Source organism: Clarias gariepinus, chromosome 17 (assembly GCF_024256425.1).
Source record: "Clarias gariepinus isolate MV-2021 ecotype Netherlands chromosome 17, CGAR_prim_01v2, whole genome shotgun sequence".
Taxonomy (NCBI): domain Eukaryota; kingdom Metazoa; phylum Chordata; class Actinopteri; order Siluriformes; family Clariidae; genus Clarias; species Clarias gariepinus.
The window spans coordinates 28,355,870-28,374,002 of record NC_071116.1 but is presented as its reverse complement, the minus strand read 5'-3'; the positions used below and the strand labels follow the sequence as shown (position 1 = coordinate 28,374,002).

General features: G+C 39.3%; 1 protein-coding gene across 1 annotated transcript; it reads right to left on the bottom strand.

Annotated features, from left to right (window-relative positions):
* Positions 1-1,117: 1,117 nt before the first annotated feature.
* Positions 1,118-17,850, bottom strand: ppp2r2ab (protein phosphatase 2, regulatory subunit B, alpha b). Its single transcript, XM_053475865.1, has 10 exons — positions 17,620-17,850; positions 14,099-14,176; positions 10,870-10,967; positions 9,381-9,540; positions 7,821-7,933; positions 7,514-7,691; positions 5,417-5,581; positions 5,124-5,293; positions 4,289-4,380; positions 1,118-2,492 (listed from the first exon to the last, which is right to left on the bottom strand). Exons 1-10 carry the CDS (start codon positions 17,624-17,626, stop codon positions 2,213-2,215), a joined length of 1,341 nt encoding a protein of 446 aa, XP_053331840.1. The 5' UTR covers positions 17,627-17,850; the 3' UTR covers positions 1,118-2,212.
* Between the last annotated feature and the right edge of the window lie 283 nt (positions 17,851-18,133).

The window sequence follows — 18,133 nt, the reverse complement described above, 5'->3', positions numbered from 1 at the left end:
CCAGCACCGGCTCTGCTCCCAACAGCTGTAATTCCATCTAAGAAGTTCCGGAATGGAGTTTTAAACACGAGAGCACATAATTGCTGGTTTAGAATACAGTAACATGAGATGATAAGACTAACACAACAGAATAATCCCAGCTCTGTTGTCCCTGTTTCACCACACAGATGGGTGGAAGCACGGGCTCCACTTATTCATAGCGGTTTTTCAGATGGAGAAACGCTTATGGCATAATTCCACAGAAACCAGGATATAAAGGAAACTTCATCCTGTGTTGACAAGGAGGAGTCTCGTAAAAAAAAAAAAAAAAACTGGTTGTTTGCAAGAAGTATGGATTTACAGTGTTAACCAGATTAGTACTATAAGTATTGGGACTGAGGGAGTGAGGGCTCAGTGGTCAAGGCATTGTACTACTGATTGGAAGGTCCCAGGTTGAAACTCAAATCACCAAGTTTCCACTGTAAAAAATCAGATGTAAAAAAAAAAAAAAAAAAAAACGAGATAAAATGTACAGTAAGTCACTCTGGATGAGGGCGTTTGCCAAATGCTCAAATGTGAAATGTAACTCCACACATCCAACGCCTTTCAGAGACACGTGAGTGATGAAGCGGAAAGTGGTTTGTCAGAAACGCAGAAAGAGTATTAATTTTGGTCTTAATAAATTAATTTATGATTATTAAATTCACCTAATTAATGTTGTTTAAAGTAAGTGCACCTTTTCTTGCTGATTATTTAAAACAAATGCGTATTTTCCTCTATTGTGTGATTTCCCCTTTAGTTAATTGTTAATGATTTCTTTTGGCCAAGCAAATTTTACTCCAGGTTGTAGGAAGCCCCTAAAAAAACAATAAGAAAAATATATTATATGGTGCGCACAAGAAAGTTTTTGGTTCGCACTAGAAAATTGCATTTATTTATTTTTATTTGTCTCGTAAGTTTGTGCTTCTTTGCTTAGAAATGTAGTTTGTAGTTACCATGGCTCTGGGTCAGAAATCAAAATGCTCCAACTAAATTGTAAATTATGAAAATAAATATGTTTAAGATCGCAATCCAGAATCCACTTCGGTTTCATGGGGGGACCAAAAAAAAAAAAAAAAAAGACACACGACTCTGACAGTAATGTTTGTTCAGTTTTATAAATACCATTTCTTTCCATCGTCATATTCTCTATAATCTTTCTCAAGCTTGCAACGAGAGACTGACAGAGAGGTGGGAACAGAAAAAAAAGAAAATACAACAAGAGTTCATCAGTCTGTTTGTATCGGAGCACGTCGAGGACAGACAGCGGCAAACAAATCACACGACTACGATACTGCCAGGGGGAGAGACCGGCCTTCTTTTGTTCTTTATATGTATGTGTGCGTGCGCAATTGTGTGTTTACGTGTGAATGTGCATGAGTGAGTGCTAATGATTGTGTATTTGTTTTTTTGGGGAATGAACGGCTGAACGGAACCATGTGCTTTACTTACAGTATTGAGGAGAATTTATTGAGCAAAAGAAAGACAAAAAAAATTCTTTAAACAGAATTAAAACAACCTAAACAACTTGGCAATTTCACTGAGAACATTAAAAAAAAAAAAAAAAAAAAAGTTTAATGGCACAAAAAAAAAGCTGAGGTGTAAAGAATTCAGGGAATTATTCGATCAAATTAGTCATGTGCTGTCGTTTATTAGATATTTATGACACGTTACAATACAGCATCGTATTGCAGAGGCAGCTGGAATCCTCAGAGAATCCTGGAATTTCTCTTACGTTTGTGTTTCAAAGTATTACAATAATAATAATAATATTATTAATAATAATACTAATCATAATAGCAAATATTGCAATGTATTGCGTCACTGATGATCAGCACATTCCTAATTCGAAGGTTGACAAGTAGAAAAACAGGACAGAAACAAAACGGCTGACATGTTAGCCGACGTGGCCCTGTAGCCAGACCTGATGGGTAAGAGGAGAGGATTGTGGGTACACGTGATGTCACGTCTGACGCGGTACAGCAAGATGGCACCGTTTTTTTTGTTACCCTGCCCCGCCCTGATCAGGATGATGGCATGATGATAAAGATGATGACAGTAGTGGTGATGGTTATCACAAAAAAAACTATTTTCTCTAGTTCCTCTTTAGCCACACACACATGCACACGCGCACACACGCACGCGCGGACGGAGGTGTGGGGAAAGCGCGTGAGGTGGGTGAGGTTGGTCGCTCCTAGTTGCCCTTCTCCTGGAAGATGTAGAGGTTGTTGGTGGTTGCCACGGCGATGATGTTGGCGTGCGGGTGCCAGGCCGTGTGCAGGATCTTCTTGTTGAAGTCCAGGCTGTCCACGCTGATCTCGTCCTTCTTCCTCTTCCCGCCGGCGCACACGCGCCGCGGCTTCAGGACCTGCCGCGGCTTGCAGCTCTCGCGGCACGCCTCCAGGGTGACGTCTCGCCGCTGTGTGCGCTCCAGCATGCGGAAGAAGTTGTTGTACGAGCCCGTCATCACCACGCTGAGGAGAGAGAGAGAGAGAAATAAATAAATGCAATAACTTCTACACATTTTATTAAATAAATGCATTTTAATCGGACACTCATAAGCACACTTTTGTAAAAAATGGAATGAACGGAATTTTTCACGTGTTAATACGAAGTGCAATCTGTGTGTGTGTGTGTGTGTGCATTAAAATTTTCCGACTGTATCTGGAGGCATTTTTAAACAATCTGTGTCACAGACCAACTGTGTGGTGTGTGTGAGCGCACGCATGGGCATTTTAGACTTGCTCTGTGTGAACGTGTGTGTGTGTGTGTGTGGGCATTTTAATATCTGTGTGTGCATGTGCAATATTTCCAGCTGTGCTTGCGTATTGTCCTCTAGTTGCTTGTATGCTTTGCCAGCTGTGTGTGTGTCTCTATATATAACTTTTCCAGCTGTGTGTAGAGTCATCGTGGTTTGTGTAAATTTTGCCAGGTGTGTGAGACTGTGACATTTCCACCTGTGCGTTATCACTAGTTGTGGGTAAAAGCTGTGTGTTAATTCTGTCAGCTGTGTGTGATGTGTGTTTTAGCCAAAGTGTACATGTATCCAGCAGTGTGTGTGTGTGTAAACATTACCAGCTGTGTCTATGTATTCAGGGAGCAACAACTGTGTGTGTGTGTGTGTAAATCTAGTACAAGTGCTCGAAAAATTAAAGTATAAACTGTTTAAGAGTTTGTGTTGCTCTGTTTGTTTTACACCAAACCGCTCGGGCACTGATTATTTTCCTCGAGCAGCACAAGCACTCGTGATGAAATTCCTCACTTATGACATCAGAGCTCGTTATGGAAATAAACTGCGTTTCATTATAACTGCACAAGCAGTTCAACTGAATCCCCAGAGTACAAGTCGCCTAAAGCTGCAGCCGGTGATAAGAGGCGCCGGAGTCGATAAGAGGACCCCACCCTGAGGCTGCCTTCAGCATCGCCCGAACGGAAACAAACAAACAAAAACCCAGTGACAGTGTTTACGACTTCCTCTTCAGGGAAGTCTGCGACACTTCGCGTCATGCCGGTTTAAGAAAATCATCAGCAAAGGGATGGAGAGGAGTTATGGTTTCCTTCGCAATGCTGTTTGTTTATATCAGCACTTTTAAAAATAAAGATTAATCTTTTTTTTTTTTTTATTAAAACAGTGACGTGTCAATCTTTTATCCACCCTGATGTGCAGCAAATGTCTTTCAACAATAAAAGTGTGTAAAAGGGGAAAACATGTCAAACCAAATCTGAATCTGGAAAACCAACTACTTTCCTGTTATTGGTGTTAAATGAGTAGTTGTGCTACAGTGTGTCAATTAGTTGTGCCATCTTGTATTTACGTATACTTTATACTTTAACATATTGTTTATTTTAAATAATTCATTTCAATAAAATGCTGTTCTTTAAATGTTGTCTACCATTTTTTGTGGCTGTAATGGTACTAGAGGGCCACTTGAGAGATATTAAGCACTGGTGTTATCGGTGTACCCAAGAGGTACTATATGGAATTAAACCATTAAAGAAATACTGTAGAGGCAACTGGTGGTATCACGCGGGTACTATGGGGTACTGTAGAAGAACAAATCTTTATGAATGTGCCGTTATTATAGAAACTATAATCGATTCGATTCAGCACCTTAACAAAAACCTGAACATCATGCTATCAGAGCTGCTGTTACAAAAATACATGGGGTGAGAAAAAAAGGTTCTACACATGCACACAAACATAATATACAAAATCTAACATTTTCCCAAATCAGAAGCCACATCAGACCGGTCCTGATCTCATCCTCACCTGTCGTTCCCGCTCCAGCAGCACTCGAACTTGTCGAAGATGCAGTCGTTTTCATAGAGCGAGCACAGCTTACTCCTGAGGTATTCATGAACCTACGGAGAGAGAGAGGAACGGCTGTAAGGACGCGAGCGCAGAGTCTGCACCAAAACCGCTTCATACACAGACACAGCTCGTGAACCATGAGGTACAACATGGTGACGCGAGGAAGAAAAAGATCAAAAAGAGGAAATACATCTACAGTCATTTCAATGGCAAGTGTAGTACAAAATTTTCCTTTTTTTTTTATGTCTGCCTTATATTTTAATATCTTTCAAGCCCCTAAAAAGCATTTTATATCATATCACGTATCTGCACAAATCTGAGTGAATAAACAAAGAATTAATTATATGATTATAATATATTTTTAATTTGAACTAATATTTCCTTGAATATTTTTATAAACACTAATATCCTTGTGTTATGGTTAAGCATTGTACAACATACATACACAAGTCGCCCTCTAGTGGTTATCACGCCGTCACTGCATCATGTTCTAGTCATGCCTTTAATAATGTTACAGTAAAACACTAAATATTCACAGTAATTTTAAGTGTTTTAACATAAATGTAGTCACTTTTTTCCAGGTTAAGACTAACCAGGACAGTGAAGCTAATAAACCAGTTAAAAGCACAACAGCCCAAACTGAGTGGGAGGAGCTTACTCTTCCCATGCCCTGTCAATTAAGGAGACACTGTATATGTGAATGTACAGTATGTTGAAGAGGGTGAATAGCGCTTTAAAGTCCCCTGAACGCCCCATCGTCTACACGGCTGTCCCGCGCTTCCTGCAGACCCACCTGGTACGTCTCCACTGGCCGGTTCTCCATGTTCAGGTCCCAGATCTTGATGGACAAATAATCTCTGGTCATCATGTAGCGACCGCTGTGGCTGAACTTCACGTCCGAGATGGAAGAGATGATTTCTGAGAAGAAAGAGCGGTTGCTGGGGTCTTCTGGCTCCTCGAACACTGAACACACACACACAGAAATGTATTATATAAATAATATACAAGTGATAAAGTGACCATAAACAACCGTGTAATAAAGGCGAGAGCGGTCTGCCGCGTGTCTAATCCTGTCTTCAGACTCACGTTTGGAGTGCTTGTCGCAGAGGGCGGAGGCGCGCATGTCACACAGGCGGATGGTGCCCTTGCTGCTGCTGTAGACGAAGGTGTTGCACTGGTGCGGGTGGAACTCGGCCGCCGTGATCACCTCCGTCAGCTCCTCCATGTTGGTCGGCTTGATGTCCACGATGTCTGAGAGGTGGTTAAGGAGCATGTGACGCTCTCATACACACACACAACATTAACAATCTTTCTTTTACATTCATTACGACCCCACACTCTCATACACACACACACTCTCTCGACCGTCACCATTTGCCCGAAATCCATGTTCCTTTTCGATTCTGTTACAATTTTAAATCTTTAATGTGTTACTGGATGTAACCCGCTCCTTATAACATTAGTTTTTTCACTTAAAAACAAAGAGGTTTAAACAATACAAACTAACTGCAAATACAAGAGTTTAACGTTTAATTACAACTTAAAATAAAGCAAAAAGTTTTACTGTTGCTGAGCTTGACGTATCTCTGTATCATTTCATATAAATAAAGCCCTATTGGTGATTATTCTCTTTCTGTACACTGTATTGTTTGGTGAGTAGCAACTCGACACCCGGAATACTTTTGCTCCAACGCAGCCCCCCCTTACTTTTTTTTACCGAAGATGGACTAAAAGGCGCGAAGAACACAATGTAGGACTAAAACGATTCCCTGAGTAACTCGAGTAATTGGATTACAAAAAAATTATTGAGGCAAGATCTTCTGCCTCGAAGCTTCTTTTAATTAATTTTAAAAGCTTGCGTTATGTTTTTGCGCAATTACTTGTTTGGCGTGACACAGCGCGCTTCTGGATACAAGCCGCCAGTAAACACAGACGAAGAAGAAGCGCTTACGTCACCCAAAAAAGCGGAAAGAGACAAAAACAGTTAGCTGTGTATTGATTTGATGGAGCGTTTTGTTGCGGGATGCAACATGAAAGTAAGCGATAAAAATATCAGCGAGACAAAAAAAAAAAAAAACAGCAAAAGAAAACTACAGAAATTACCAGTAAAGGCTTATGTTGTGCCTAAAATTTAGTTGCACACCTTAGTGTTTTTTGTATAAATATTTATCTTAATGTGTGCCTTAGTTTTTTTTTATACTTAGTCATTTGAAATATTTTTTTTTAGTTTATGCATCTGAGATAAGGCTTTAAAATAAGAATGTATGACACTGTAATGCACTTAATTCATCTGTCAACTTAAAGCTATTCCTTATATTGTGAATAATGACAATGTTTATTTTTGATAAAATGCTGTATGCATTTAAAAAATAAAAGTAGATTTTTCTTAAAAAAAAAGAAAACCAAATAATCTTTGTTTCTCTTAAATATTTTACATTACTGTGTAATTAAGCAAAAGTACATTTTATCTGATTACTCAATTAATCGATGATTTTTTTTGGTAGAATACTCGATTACTAAAATATTTGATAGACAATGATATATGACCCTGCCTAATACTATTATTATTATTATCATCCACTGGACCTCTGGATTGTCTGCAAAAATGGTACCATGGTAGGTAATTTGCGGGGAGAATATTTACTTTTAATCACAGACATGGCTGAGTCACACAGGATTAAGATAAATGACATCCTCCACAATTATTACAAAATCACACGAGGTCCCGAGGTAACACTAGTCTTATGATTCGGTCACAGAGTTTGGAAAAAAAGACAGACCTTTTTTTTTTTTTTTTTTTTACAGATTTTAAGATTGAACTTGTTTTTTGATGATGTAATGCTATAAAAATGTGTTTCTGTTGCGCTTCTGCGTTCGGTACAGAACAGTTCAAATCTGAGGCTGATCTGCTGATCACCAGTCACGTCTGATCCACTGAAAAACAGACAATTCTGGTCACTGACTGATTGACCGATTCATCTCCAAAATAAAAAAATAAAAAATAAAAATTTTGCAATCAGTTATTTATAACTAAATCGAAACCCCCCCCCCCATCTCTAGTATTCAACTGTTTTGTGCTTTTTACGTCTCTTTGTAAAAGTTTTTTTAGTTAGAACTAAAAAAAAAAAAAAAAAAAAAAGTCCCACACACACACTCCCACAGTCTTTGCCCTGTGCAGGATACTGAAGCTGCGGTCGGTGATCTCCAGGTGCCACAGGTTGATGCGCAGGTCGTCGGCAGACAGGTACGTCTCGTTGTCGCTGTTTACAGAGATGGAGTTGATGTGGTAAGTGTGAGCGTTGGCGAACACACGGCGAGGGCTCGCCTCCACCATCAGGTCCATGGGTCTGAAAACGGGCACCTAGCGCGCGACAGGGACGGGTGAGACGTGAGCAGGTTTTATGTATATGTGTGTATGTGTGTGTGTGTGTGTGTGTGTGTGTGTGTGTGTGTGTGTGTGTGTGTGTGTGTGTGTGTGTCTGGTGTGTACCCGTAGAGTAGTGATGGTGGTCGAATCTCTGCAGCGGCCGTCCTCCTCTTTCAGATTGTAGCCCTCTGGTCTCTTATCACGTTCACTTATCTTCCACAACTTTATAGTTTTATCTGTGGATTAAAAAAGAAAAGGAAAAACGAAGAGCCAAATTTATGAGACTTAAGAGTCGAGAAAAAAAATCCATAAAACTGACCCTGATAAGATTTATTAAAATTTCCTTTTTTCTGTATATATTCCTTATGAACATTAGGACATGTTTAGCCAGCTTATCAATCGAATAAACCCCGCCCCTTGATCACAATGCTGACTCCGAACCTGATTCATTTGATTCGTTCGTCTACAGAGGCGAATCCCAGTCGAATCATTTTCTCACTAATGAGAGTTCAACTGGAAATTAATCTGTACGATCCCAAGGAGAGATTCTCAGATCCGAGTGCGCTTGTCGTGTCTTTGTTTCATTACAGAACCGTTCTGAGGCGAAAAACTGAACAGCAGGGTTCTGTTCAAAACACCTCTCTTCTATACACACACACCACACTTCTATACTCCAAAATGATCCACACTCTGGTTATATTAAACACAGGACTGATATCCGAGGGCGGCGTGATCTCACGTGGCAATGCCTGTCCACAAACTTCTGTCCACACTGTCGACACTCTGTGGTGTTAAAGCTCCTCCTCCCTATAGTCCTGATCTTACTCCGTCAGACTTTCACCTGTTTGGTCGCCTGAAATCAGAACTACGAGAACGGAGATTCACTTTTGATGAGAAAATAAAGACAGCGGTGCGTTCCGGGCTCGCAATATAAAACAATTTTCAAGGTGGGAATACGAAGGTTTGTGGACAGATGGACAAAGCTGGATGAAAAGCAATAATAATGTGGTGAGATAATGTGGAAAAATAATGCATTTGTCTTTTCTAAAAGTGACTTAAGAGAAATTCAACAGCCAGGGTGTGATCATTTCTGACTCATCCTGGTATACACACGCATCCCGACCCTTCACTGGTTTATCTATTTTTTCCTTTATAACAAATATAAACTCAGTAAATTAATATAAAACAACATGAGATTATCCCGCTCATGCTTTATCCACGGCTTTTACTTACACCATTAATTAGAAAAATCGTCCTCCGACACTTTTCTTTCTTTCTTATATTAGTGGTGGGAATCAGTTTTAGTTATTCGATATTAAAGCCAGATAAGTCATTTAGGATAATTTTTTTTAATTAAGTTTTTATTAAAAAAATCCTTCCGTGATGAGTTTTAATGAACTCCAAAGCCAATAGCCGAGCACCTGCCTCTGCAGTAAGAATCAAGCTTTTGATCTGGGGTGTGTAAATACCCTGACGCAGTAGATTACATCACAAAAAGTGAGTAAACTCTAAGTACTTAATATCGGCACCATGTTTTATCATCACCATGTTTTCACACACGCGGAAACAGGTATTTCAGTATTCCTTCAGATGAGAGATAATCAGATCTGATGTGAAGATCTCAGACGCAGGAAATCTGAGCTCCTAAGCCCCGAACTGCGACACACACACACACACACTCACCGTTTGTGGACAACAGGAACTGTGCAGCGTTTTTCTGCGGCAGCCAGCGGATCTTGTTGATCTTCTCTTCGATCTCCAGACTCTTCAGGTAGTCGAATTCGGGCTCGTGGCTCTGGAACGTGCTGTAAACGTTGTAGTCGCTGCGGCACTGGGCCTTGTTCTGAAGAATTCGCAAGGACACGAGAACAGAGACGGGTTTAGTTAAACGCTAGGCAAAATACTACATACGTGAATAACTTACTCTTTTTAAAAATATTTATTTTTCAAGTCCATCATATGTTCCATTATTCACGCTAATTCCGCCACCGTTTTGTGGATGCGAAAACCCCCGAGACCCTCTCAGATGAACACACACACCACAGAGACACCACTTTACCGCCTGCTTGTCCTGTACACTACGTGCGCTGTATATTAATGTACAGCCTGAAAATTTAATTATACAGCCCGAAAATTCTATTATTCTCCATCACGACCTTTATTTCACCTTTGGACCTAAAAGAAATGGTTGCATATATAATTTTTTTAGCATATTTAATACATAAGACACACTTTTTCCCCCCTTCAATCACAAATAAAAATAAAGAATGGACAAAGTTTGAAATTCTGGGCCAGTTCAGATGTTTAAAATTCCTTTTTTTTAATTGAGCATTTCATACAATGCCAAATACTGCCACAGGGTGGCACCCCTACCCCTCTTTTTTTAATGTTAACTAAACTTGAACGCGTGTAAAGAAGAACTCTAAAGGTCTATTAGAAATAATCAGTTTTAAATGTCCACAGAATTTCAGTGATGTTTATTGTCAATTTTCAGTAACTGTGTTAAACATGTGGAAAGTCTGAACCTGATGGCTGTGTTATTTCCTTGTATCTGGAAAAGCAATAATACGAACAACGTAATCAATCAATCTTCATCTGCAGGCTGCTGGTCTGTAAATAAATTTGAAAGAACTCCGGCTGCTCAGTCATACCGCACTCTCGGTTCGAGTATATTACACGCCCTCACCTCGGACTGCTGCAGATACATCTGCTCTAACGACTCGTTTTTTTATCTCACTCGTGTATTTATTCTCCCGTACACTCTGGTTATAACGAGGTGAAAACGTAAATCACGTTAATCGGCTCTGTTGAATAATGTGTATAATTTTTCTTTTTCAAAAAAAGGATTTAGCAACGCCTGTTAACGGCGTTATAGATACTAACAGTAAACTTAACACTTGTGTTACTTCCGTTTCAACCAATTCTCTGCCCACCTCGGCAGCCACAGAGGACGCGGTACGTTTTAAGTCAAGTCAATTTAAACGACCGGTAATCGGTCCAGACTCTCATGGCGATTGGCTTGTCCGCTGCTTTCATCCTGAGACCAAAATTCCAGGCGCAGTTTTGAGTGATAAAGCCAAATGTGCGAGAGCTGGCAGAGCCCGCCGAAACAGCTGGACGCGGGTAACACGCGGCATGGAGCGATGCATGATGGGAAAGCTTGAGCCGATACCTCGATGTCTTGCTGGAAGATGACGACACGTCCGCCTTTATCTCCGGTGGCTAACAGCTCCCCTGAGTGGTTGAACTCCACGGTGGAGATGATATCAGCTGCCGGAAACACACAAACAAATTAGTAAGACCAACGTGTGCACAAACACACACACACACACTTAATAACAGAAGGATAATTTATGCGTGTTATACAATCATGGACGTTTTTATTAAAAACACGTTTTGATGAGGCGTCAAAAACGCCGTCTGGTGATAAACGTGATGATCAACACGACGGCAGTATAAACCAGGAGTTATGGTGAAATGAGAGATGAATATTAGCACACGGTGAACACACTCCCACGCTGCTCTAAAATAGGTGTGTGTGTGCGCACAAGTGTGTCTGAGTCTCGCTCCCTCGTTGGAGACTGAGTCACGCTTTAACCCTCGGCTGATCGCTGATGCACAATAACAATAATACGAGGCGATAGAGAGAGTGAGAGAGTGTGTGTGTGTGTGTGTGAAGCTTTTGTGTGGGAGCTTGAGCTCCCTGAGGCCTCTCTATAAGTGTGTGTGAGAAAAAAAGAGAAAGAGAGAGAGAGAGAGTTCATGCAGCACAAAAGGACATCCACCTTTTCAAAGTAGGAATAATAGCCATGGGACGAACCACTGTGGAGAGTGTGTGTGTGTGTTCGTGTGTGAGTGTGGCCATGAAAATGTCTGCAAGCTTCAGGAATGATGCTGCACTTAATTTAATTATTAAATTAAAATCTTTTTAAAAGATGTAAAGAATGAGAAAAAGGATATTTAAATTAAAATGTATTTAAACTACAAATTAAAAACAATTAATTAAAAATAAAATTTAAAGCTCGCAACTATCAATTGTTTTTTATTCACTCTTTCATTCTGTAAACAATGAGCACAAAATGAACGAATGAATGTTTGCAGGTTCGTCTGTGACTTTCTCAGACTCGCTGCAGAATCCCGGGAGATTTCGAGGGCGCGAGCGCGAAGGCGTCGGATCGCTCGACAAGCTCGAGCGTGTGCGTCCGCCGCTAGTGAAAGTTGTGCAAGAAGGAGGACGTCATACACAGCTGACAGCACAGAGTCCAACGCTGCCTTTATGATAACTGGGAGATGTCTCAAGGTTCTCAGTCATTCAGGTGTGGGTTTAATTAGAAGTTGAGTCCACTTGACGTGACTCATCTTCCAGGTAACTGGGAGAGTTTTCTGTTTGAGAACTTCCTGCTACACAAATTAAAAACGAGAGCCAGAGATCCACCTCTGATACTCTTACAGACACAGTAGTCTGGTCCTGACTTCTGCTGCACCGTGGTGTGGTGTGGTCTGCACCGTGTGTGGTTACTTCCAGGTTCTAGTTTGGTCTGACTGACTTTCATACAACTGGAGCGCTTGTACCAGACCGATGCATAATTATTTTTATGACTTTATATTGATGCACGAAGGATACGCATGAAATAGGACTCAAATTCAAAATAATCCTCTTCACTAAGCGGGTGAGAAACAAGTACCCCTGCTTCGCAATCATCAAGCCCCGCCCCTGACCAGCAGGTCCCACCAGGGTTGTGCCGATAGACGATACTATCGTCTATCGACGATAGTCCCGTCTATCGACGATAGTCAGCTATATGGACGATACAGATGTCGCCATTAAAAACCCACGTTTCAAGAAAAGGAATCCCGTGACTTGCCACGGCTGCGCACGGCAAGCTGTGAAAATGCCCTTCATTACCTGTATGGGGCAGTCGTGTTTCAGTCTGAAGTATTGTGTGTCTACTGAAGCCGAAAATGTGTTCTCTCTCCTAGTCACCCATTGACAGCAAGCGACAGAGCTCATAAACGTGTCGAGCTCAAACTGTAAATACTGATATGTATTAATTCTTCATTTTCTTCTCTCCTTCAATGATGATACTTCTTCGACGGCGCTTTCTTCATTCAGTATAATTATTATTAGTAGTACTGCTCCGAATTTATTATTGTGATTTTTCCTTATTATTATTGTAACGCACCCGCGCGTGTGCAAAAAAACTACAATGAGGTATGATATGTTAGCCTAAAACAATTGTTTTATTGTGTTTATGCGCTTTAAATATACACTAAACAATAAACACTGCCTTGTGCAAAGTGAAAGTGAGTTGCGCGTGCAACTTTTTGATCAAAAGGCTGATAAACGCGTGCGCAGATATGAGCAGATTTATTGATAAAACAACAGACATGAAATGAAAAAAATAACCACAAAAATATGTACTACTCTCTGAATACAACGCGACAGCACGCAGAATCCCTGGGCTTTGACTACTATCGTGTATCGGAGATCTTACAGGCTGACGATAGGACGATATGACAATGGGCATTATCGCGCAACCCTAGGTCCCACCCTGCGACAACCAAGCCACGCCCTGTAACCACAAGTCCATAACACCAAGCCCTTTTAACCATAAGCTCCACCGCTGCGATGCCCCCGCCCCGATGTCTTTAAGCCCCGCCCCTCCACGCCCCGACGTCTTTACATCCGACTACTGGACGCTCATCAGACGACGAGGAAGTAGATAAATAAAGACCAAAGTTTCCATGCAGCCAGGAATAAACTCAAAAGTTTGAGCCCCCATGAGCTTCCTTATAAGCATGAAATAATGTCTTAAATCGGTCCTCATCTTTATTTAACATCCTCTGTGTGTGTCCCACGCAGCAAAGAAAAAACATTTCAGGCGAAAAAAAGCAAGAAAAAAAAAAAAGCGAAACCATCGTGTTACACAGATAGCAAAGTTGTCTGGAAACATGACGAGGCAGGATTCACGTCTTCCTTCTTTCACAATCGGTTTCCACACACACACACACACACACACACACCACTATCTTCCTTACAGTCTTGAAACCATAGGAGATAAATGGCACGCATCGAATGTGAGGCAGGTCAGGACGAGTAGAAATGATGTGCTTGTAAATAATTCGCCTGAGCGTTTACTCGAGGAGGACGGTACTCATGAAATTCCTCTAATTGTAATTAATTATTCAACACATCATCCCAAGTGCATTCCTTTTATGGAGTTTTGTGGGCGTCACCATACGCAAAAAAGCTCAGTGTTTCATTAATTTCTGTAAATTTGGCGGGGACCGTTTAGCGAGGTTTGAGCTGCATTTTTTTACTAAAAACTTTTTTTTTTTATTTATGTAAAATTATTTCTTCTTTACATCATCTGAGGGAAGAGGAAAAAAAACGCACTCACCTTCAGCTACGTCATCATCGATTGCTCCTTTGACCTGCGAGAAGCACCACTGAACATCGTTGCCCCCGCCTCCGGCACCTGCAGCCACAAAACACAGAAATTAAGACACCGCCCACATCCGCAAACGCACCAATCTGCGGACAGGTGGAGGAGTCGTCACGTCCTGACTCTAGTGCTTAACTCAGTCATGCTGATATAAACTGTGTTCCCTGTCCACTCTATCACGAACGGCTGCACGCTGATGTAATCATTCAAACGTCCAATCACGTTGCAGCACCATAGCAAACAAACAAAGACACTTCCTGTCCGAGATACATACCACCCAGAGCTCTGCAGACTGCACTGGGACAACGTAAAGGCATTGACGCACTAGGCGGCGGAGTAAAAAAAAAAAAAAAAAAGCAGGATGTGCGGCTGCGCTATAAAAAGGACGCTGTCAGGGTGGATTTCAGTCGTCTTTACAAACACACTGAATGAGCGAGTAAAGAGGATAAAGTAGTTTAAAAAAATAAAAGCATATTTTTCTTTTACTCGGTTTAAAAGAAAATAAAGAGGTCGTGGTGATTAAGCATGTAGTGTCTGAAAATGGTAAATCATGATGATTACCTCATTTACTCTCTTATTTTAGGTAATATCCTGCTGTTTGAAGTAATAATTAAAATCCAGATAATGTCACTGACACTTTTAAAGTTTAAAGCTTTCAGCATGAAGACTGCACCGTTTGATTTAATTAATTAAAAAAGGCACCAAAAAAGGTTGATACTAACGATACTAACTTCCAAATATACTATAACCGCCAACATTCGTATCAAGAGTCTATAAGTACTACGATTTTACCTCAATTCAATAAATAAATATAATTTAAGATTTGTTACAATTCTAAACAAACAAATTCACTCCAACCACACGGGACGTCATGCTGCATAAAAAGTTTATAGCAGAATCATAGAGGAACGACTACTTTTCAGCATCTCCAATACAAACATTAAAAATATAAAATGCATATTTAAAAAAATTGTCAAAGAAATCACATTGATACATCACTGAATTTATTTAGTTTCTCACATCCCTAATGTTTATAATAAAACATGAACTATCGAAAAACTGACTTTTTTTTCCCAAAACTGCACAAGATCACTGATCAGAGCTTTTCTTTATTAAATGATGGAAGTGTAAACATCACAGACACGCCCGATTGGCTACGATCCACACAGAGAGAGCTCCTGCCCACATATGTCTGTAGCGTGATTCAAGCTCGCGGTATCAAAATGAACGAGTGAATGCATTCGTGTCTCTACGAAGCAGAAATGCTTAAAATAGGTTTTATTTTATGTTCAAAATGCGCACTTTGAGTATGTATATAAAATTCATAACTTTTCATTTTATTTTCGTTCTGTTTAATTTGAACATCTTTACATTTGTTACAATTTCATTCCAAACTTTTATCTTTAGTTTAACTGTAATAATCTAGTGTCATTTTCCTTTTTATTATAATGAAATCTTCCTATTCTATTCTTTCTATACTGTGGGTGGATTTGTACGTTACGAATACAAGTTAAATTTGTATATCGTATCGACTCTGTTATTATAACAAGCCCTAGTCACATGACCACATACACCTTTTACAAATATTTGAGATTGTTATTTTACACCTTTTTTGGCAAGGGGATTTGTCACATTATACAAATTAATTTACCTAAATAAATATTTTAGCATTTCAACATTCAGCCGTTCAAATTAATAGCTGTTTATTATAGCTCTCTGAGGTAACAGAAAAAAGCTGAATACATCTTAAAAGAAGATAAAAAAAGGAAAACCAATATCTGCAATATTCTTTAAAAAGACAGGCATGTTGAACAGTACCTGCAAATATAATGCTAATTCAATAAAAAAATTAAAATTTTAAAGATAAACAACGAGGCCTAAATACAAGCTGTTAAATTTATTATGAAACAGAAAAAACAAGAAGATTCTGTCTTTTATGAAATAAAGATAAGTAAAATAAAATCAACATGATTTGAATTCCAAATCTTAATGATTATGTTTGACTTTATAACAGTAATAAATTAAATGAACAATAAAGTTAAATCCCAAAGGCACCCTACAGGCAACTAATAATAATAATAATAACCATAACAATAATTAATATTATAATAAATAAAAATTTTATTTATTCTTAATTTAAAATAAATATTTTCTAATAATAATAATAAAAAAAAAAAAAAACACAGCACGACTCGATCAAACCAAGAAAAAAAACAAAGGTCTGAAGTGTTTCCCCACAGCTATAAACTAAAGTACAGCTGTGTACAAAAGTTTGTGTACCCTTGGGTGCCTTAAATTCATTCTTTACCAGAATACATATTTATATATAAAATAAATAAATAAATAAAATGTTTTTTGGAACTGTATATGGTTCGGTTAAGCAGCTTTGGGGTCCAGTTGCAATTAATATATTTAAAAATAATTTTAATTATTTCATTTTTAGTTTATTCAACACACTACAGGAAACATGGGGGTGCGCAAATTTTTTAGCCCAAAATTATAAAGATAATTCTGCATTTGTCAATCCAGACATAAAACATTTAAATAAATAAAAGAATTTTACTACAAGAATAAATAAAATACAATTATTTAAAATAATAATAATCAGAAAATAGACTGAAAAAGTGCTAAATAAATAGGTTTAATCTAAAAGTAGCTTTAATCTAAATAGACCTCTCATATTACTCTGTGGACAAAGATGAATTGATATTAATTATTTTTGCAGCCCCCCAAAAATATTAATTTTCTATATTTTTACTGCACATGACTCTGCAAATGCTTATTAAAGTTTATTAGCTACGTGGAATATATAGCTACAAACCAATATCAGCTTATAAGTTTAATAAAATGATTTTTTAAAGTCAATATTATCTGCGAAAAAACCGGCAAATGTATTACGTTAAGAAAGAAAGGAAGAACGCGCGTGCTCTACATGCAGTCGAGCTAGCAAAGCCGCGCTCTTAATCCCTACCTATATTCCGAAACAAAATCCCGCCTCCTGTGATATGATTGGCTAACACGTTCCATTCAGCGTACCAACAAACTAATCAGTGCACAGGAGGCGGGATGGTCTTAACCAATCAGATCAGGGTGTCTGGTCAGATCTGAAAACAGGTAGGGAATAAGAACAAGCTAGCAAATTTGTTTGTATCTGCTTATTCGGTGCATAATGCATATAAGCAATTAACCGTAATAAGTAAAAACATTAAAATTTTAAAACAAATATGAAAGTAAAAAAGTTTGAGCGAACCGGGAGGGAGAAAAAAGGAGGATGCTAGCATGCTAGGCTAAACGCACGAGCCCAGTGTGTTTCCGTTTCTGAATCATTAGCATGTGATGCTAGGAAATTGTCCGTGCAATACGGAGATGTATATAACGCTGTCAGTTTTTAAACACACTGCACTGATACAGGAATCGATGCACTAATGTGCTAGCATGACGCTCATGCAGGCTAGCAGTTAGCTTAGCGAAGTTACCTGCCATGGCGAGAGAGAGACAGAGAGAGGGAGAGGGAGGGAATCTCAGCGGCGGCTCCTGATAACTTTCCCGATGTTTGAGTTATTGCAAAAAAAATTAATTAAAATGAATAAACCGAAGTATCTACTTGATAATAAACCGAGGGTGTATTCTGTTCGCTTTATTTTTTCCCTCTGAACCCCGGTCCCACACTCCTCCTTCAGCCCTTTCCTCCCACACTCCACTATCCACATTCAAAATGGCGCAACCCCGCCCTGCCGTGACGCCATCAACACGCGCCGGCGGCATCTTTCGGGAAACGCTCCCAGCGATTACGCCATTCATGTGCGTCAATTATTATTTTTTTGCTTTTATATATATATATATATATATATATACACACACACACACACACACACACATATATAGATGTACTGATCAGCCATAACACTATGACCACCTGCCTAATATTGAGTAGGCACCATAAGAGTAGGCACTGTGCTCTGAATCTTTTCTATCTCATCCAGAATTAAC

What these genes read in the sequence shown, in the direction of transcription:
- ppp2r2ab (XM_053475865.1), bottom strand. An exon ending in GATCACCGACCGCAGCTTCA is followed by an intron (nt 5,582 to 7,513) that starts GTATCCTGCACA and finishes ACCACCTCTCAG; the next exon opens with ACATCGTGGACATCAAGCCG. An exon ending in TGCTGGAGCGGGAACGACAG is followed by an intron (nt 2,493 to 4,288) that starts GTGAGGATGAGA and finishes CTCTCTCCTCAG; the next exon opens with CGTGGTGATGACGGGCTCGT.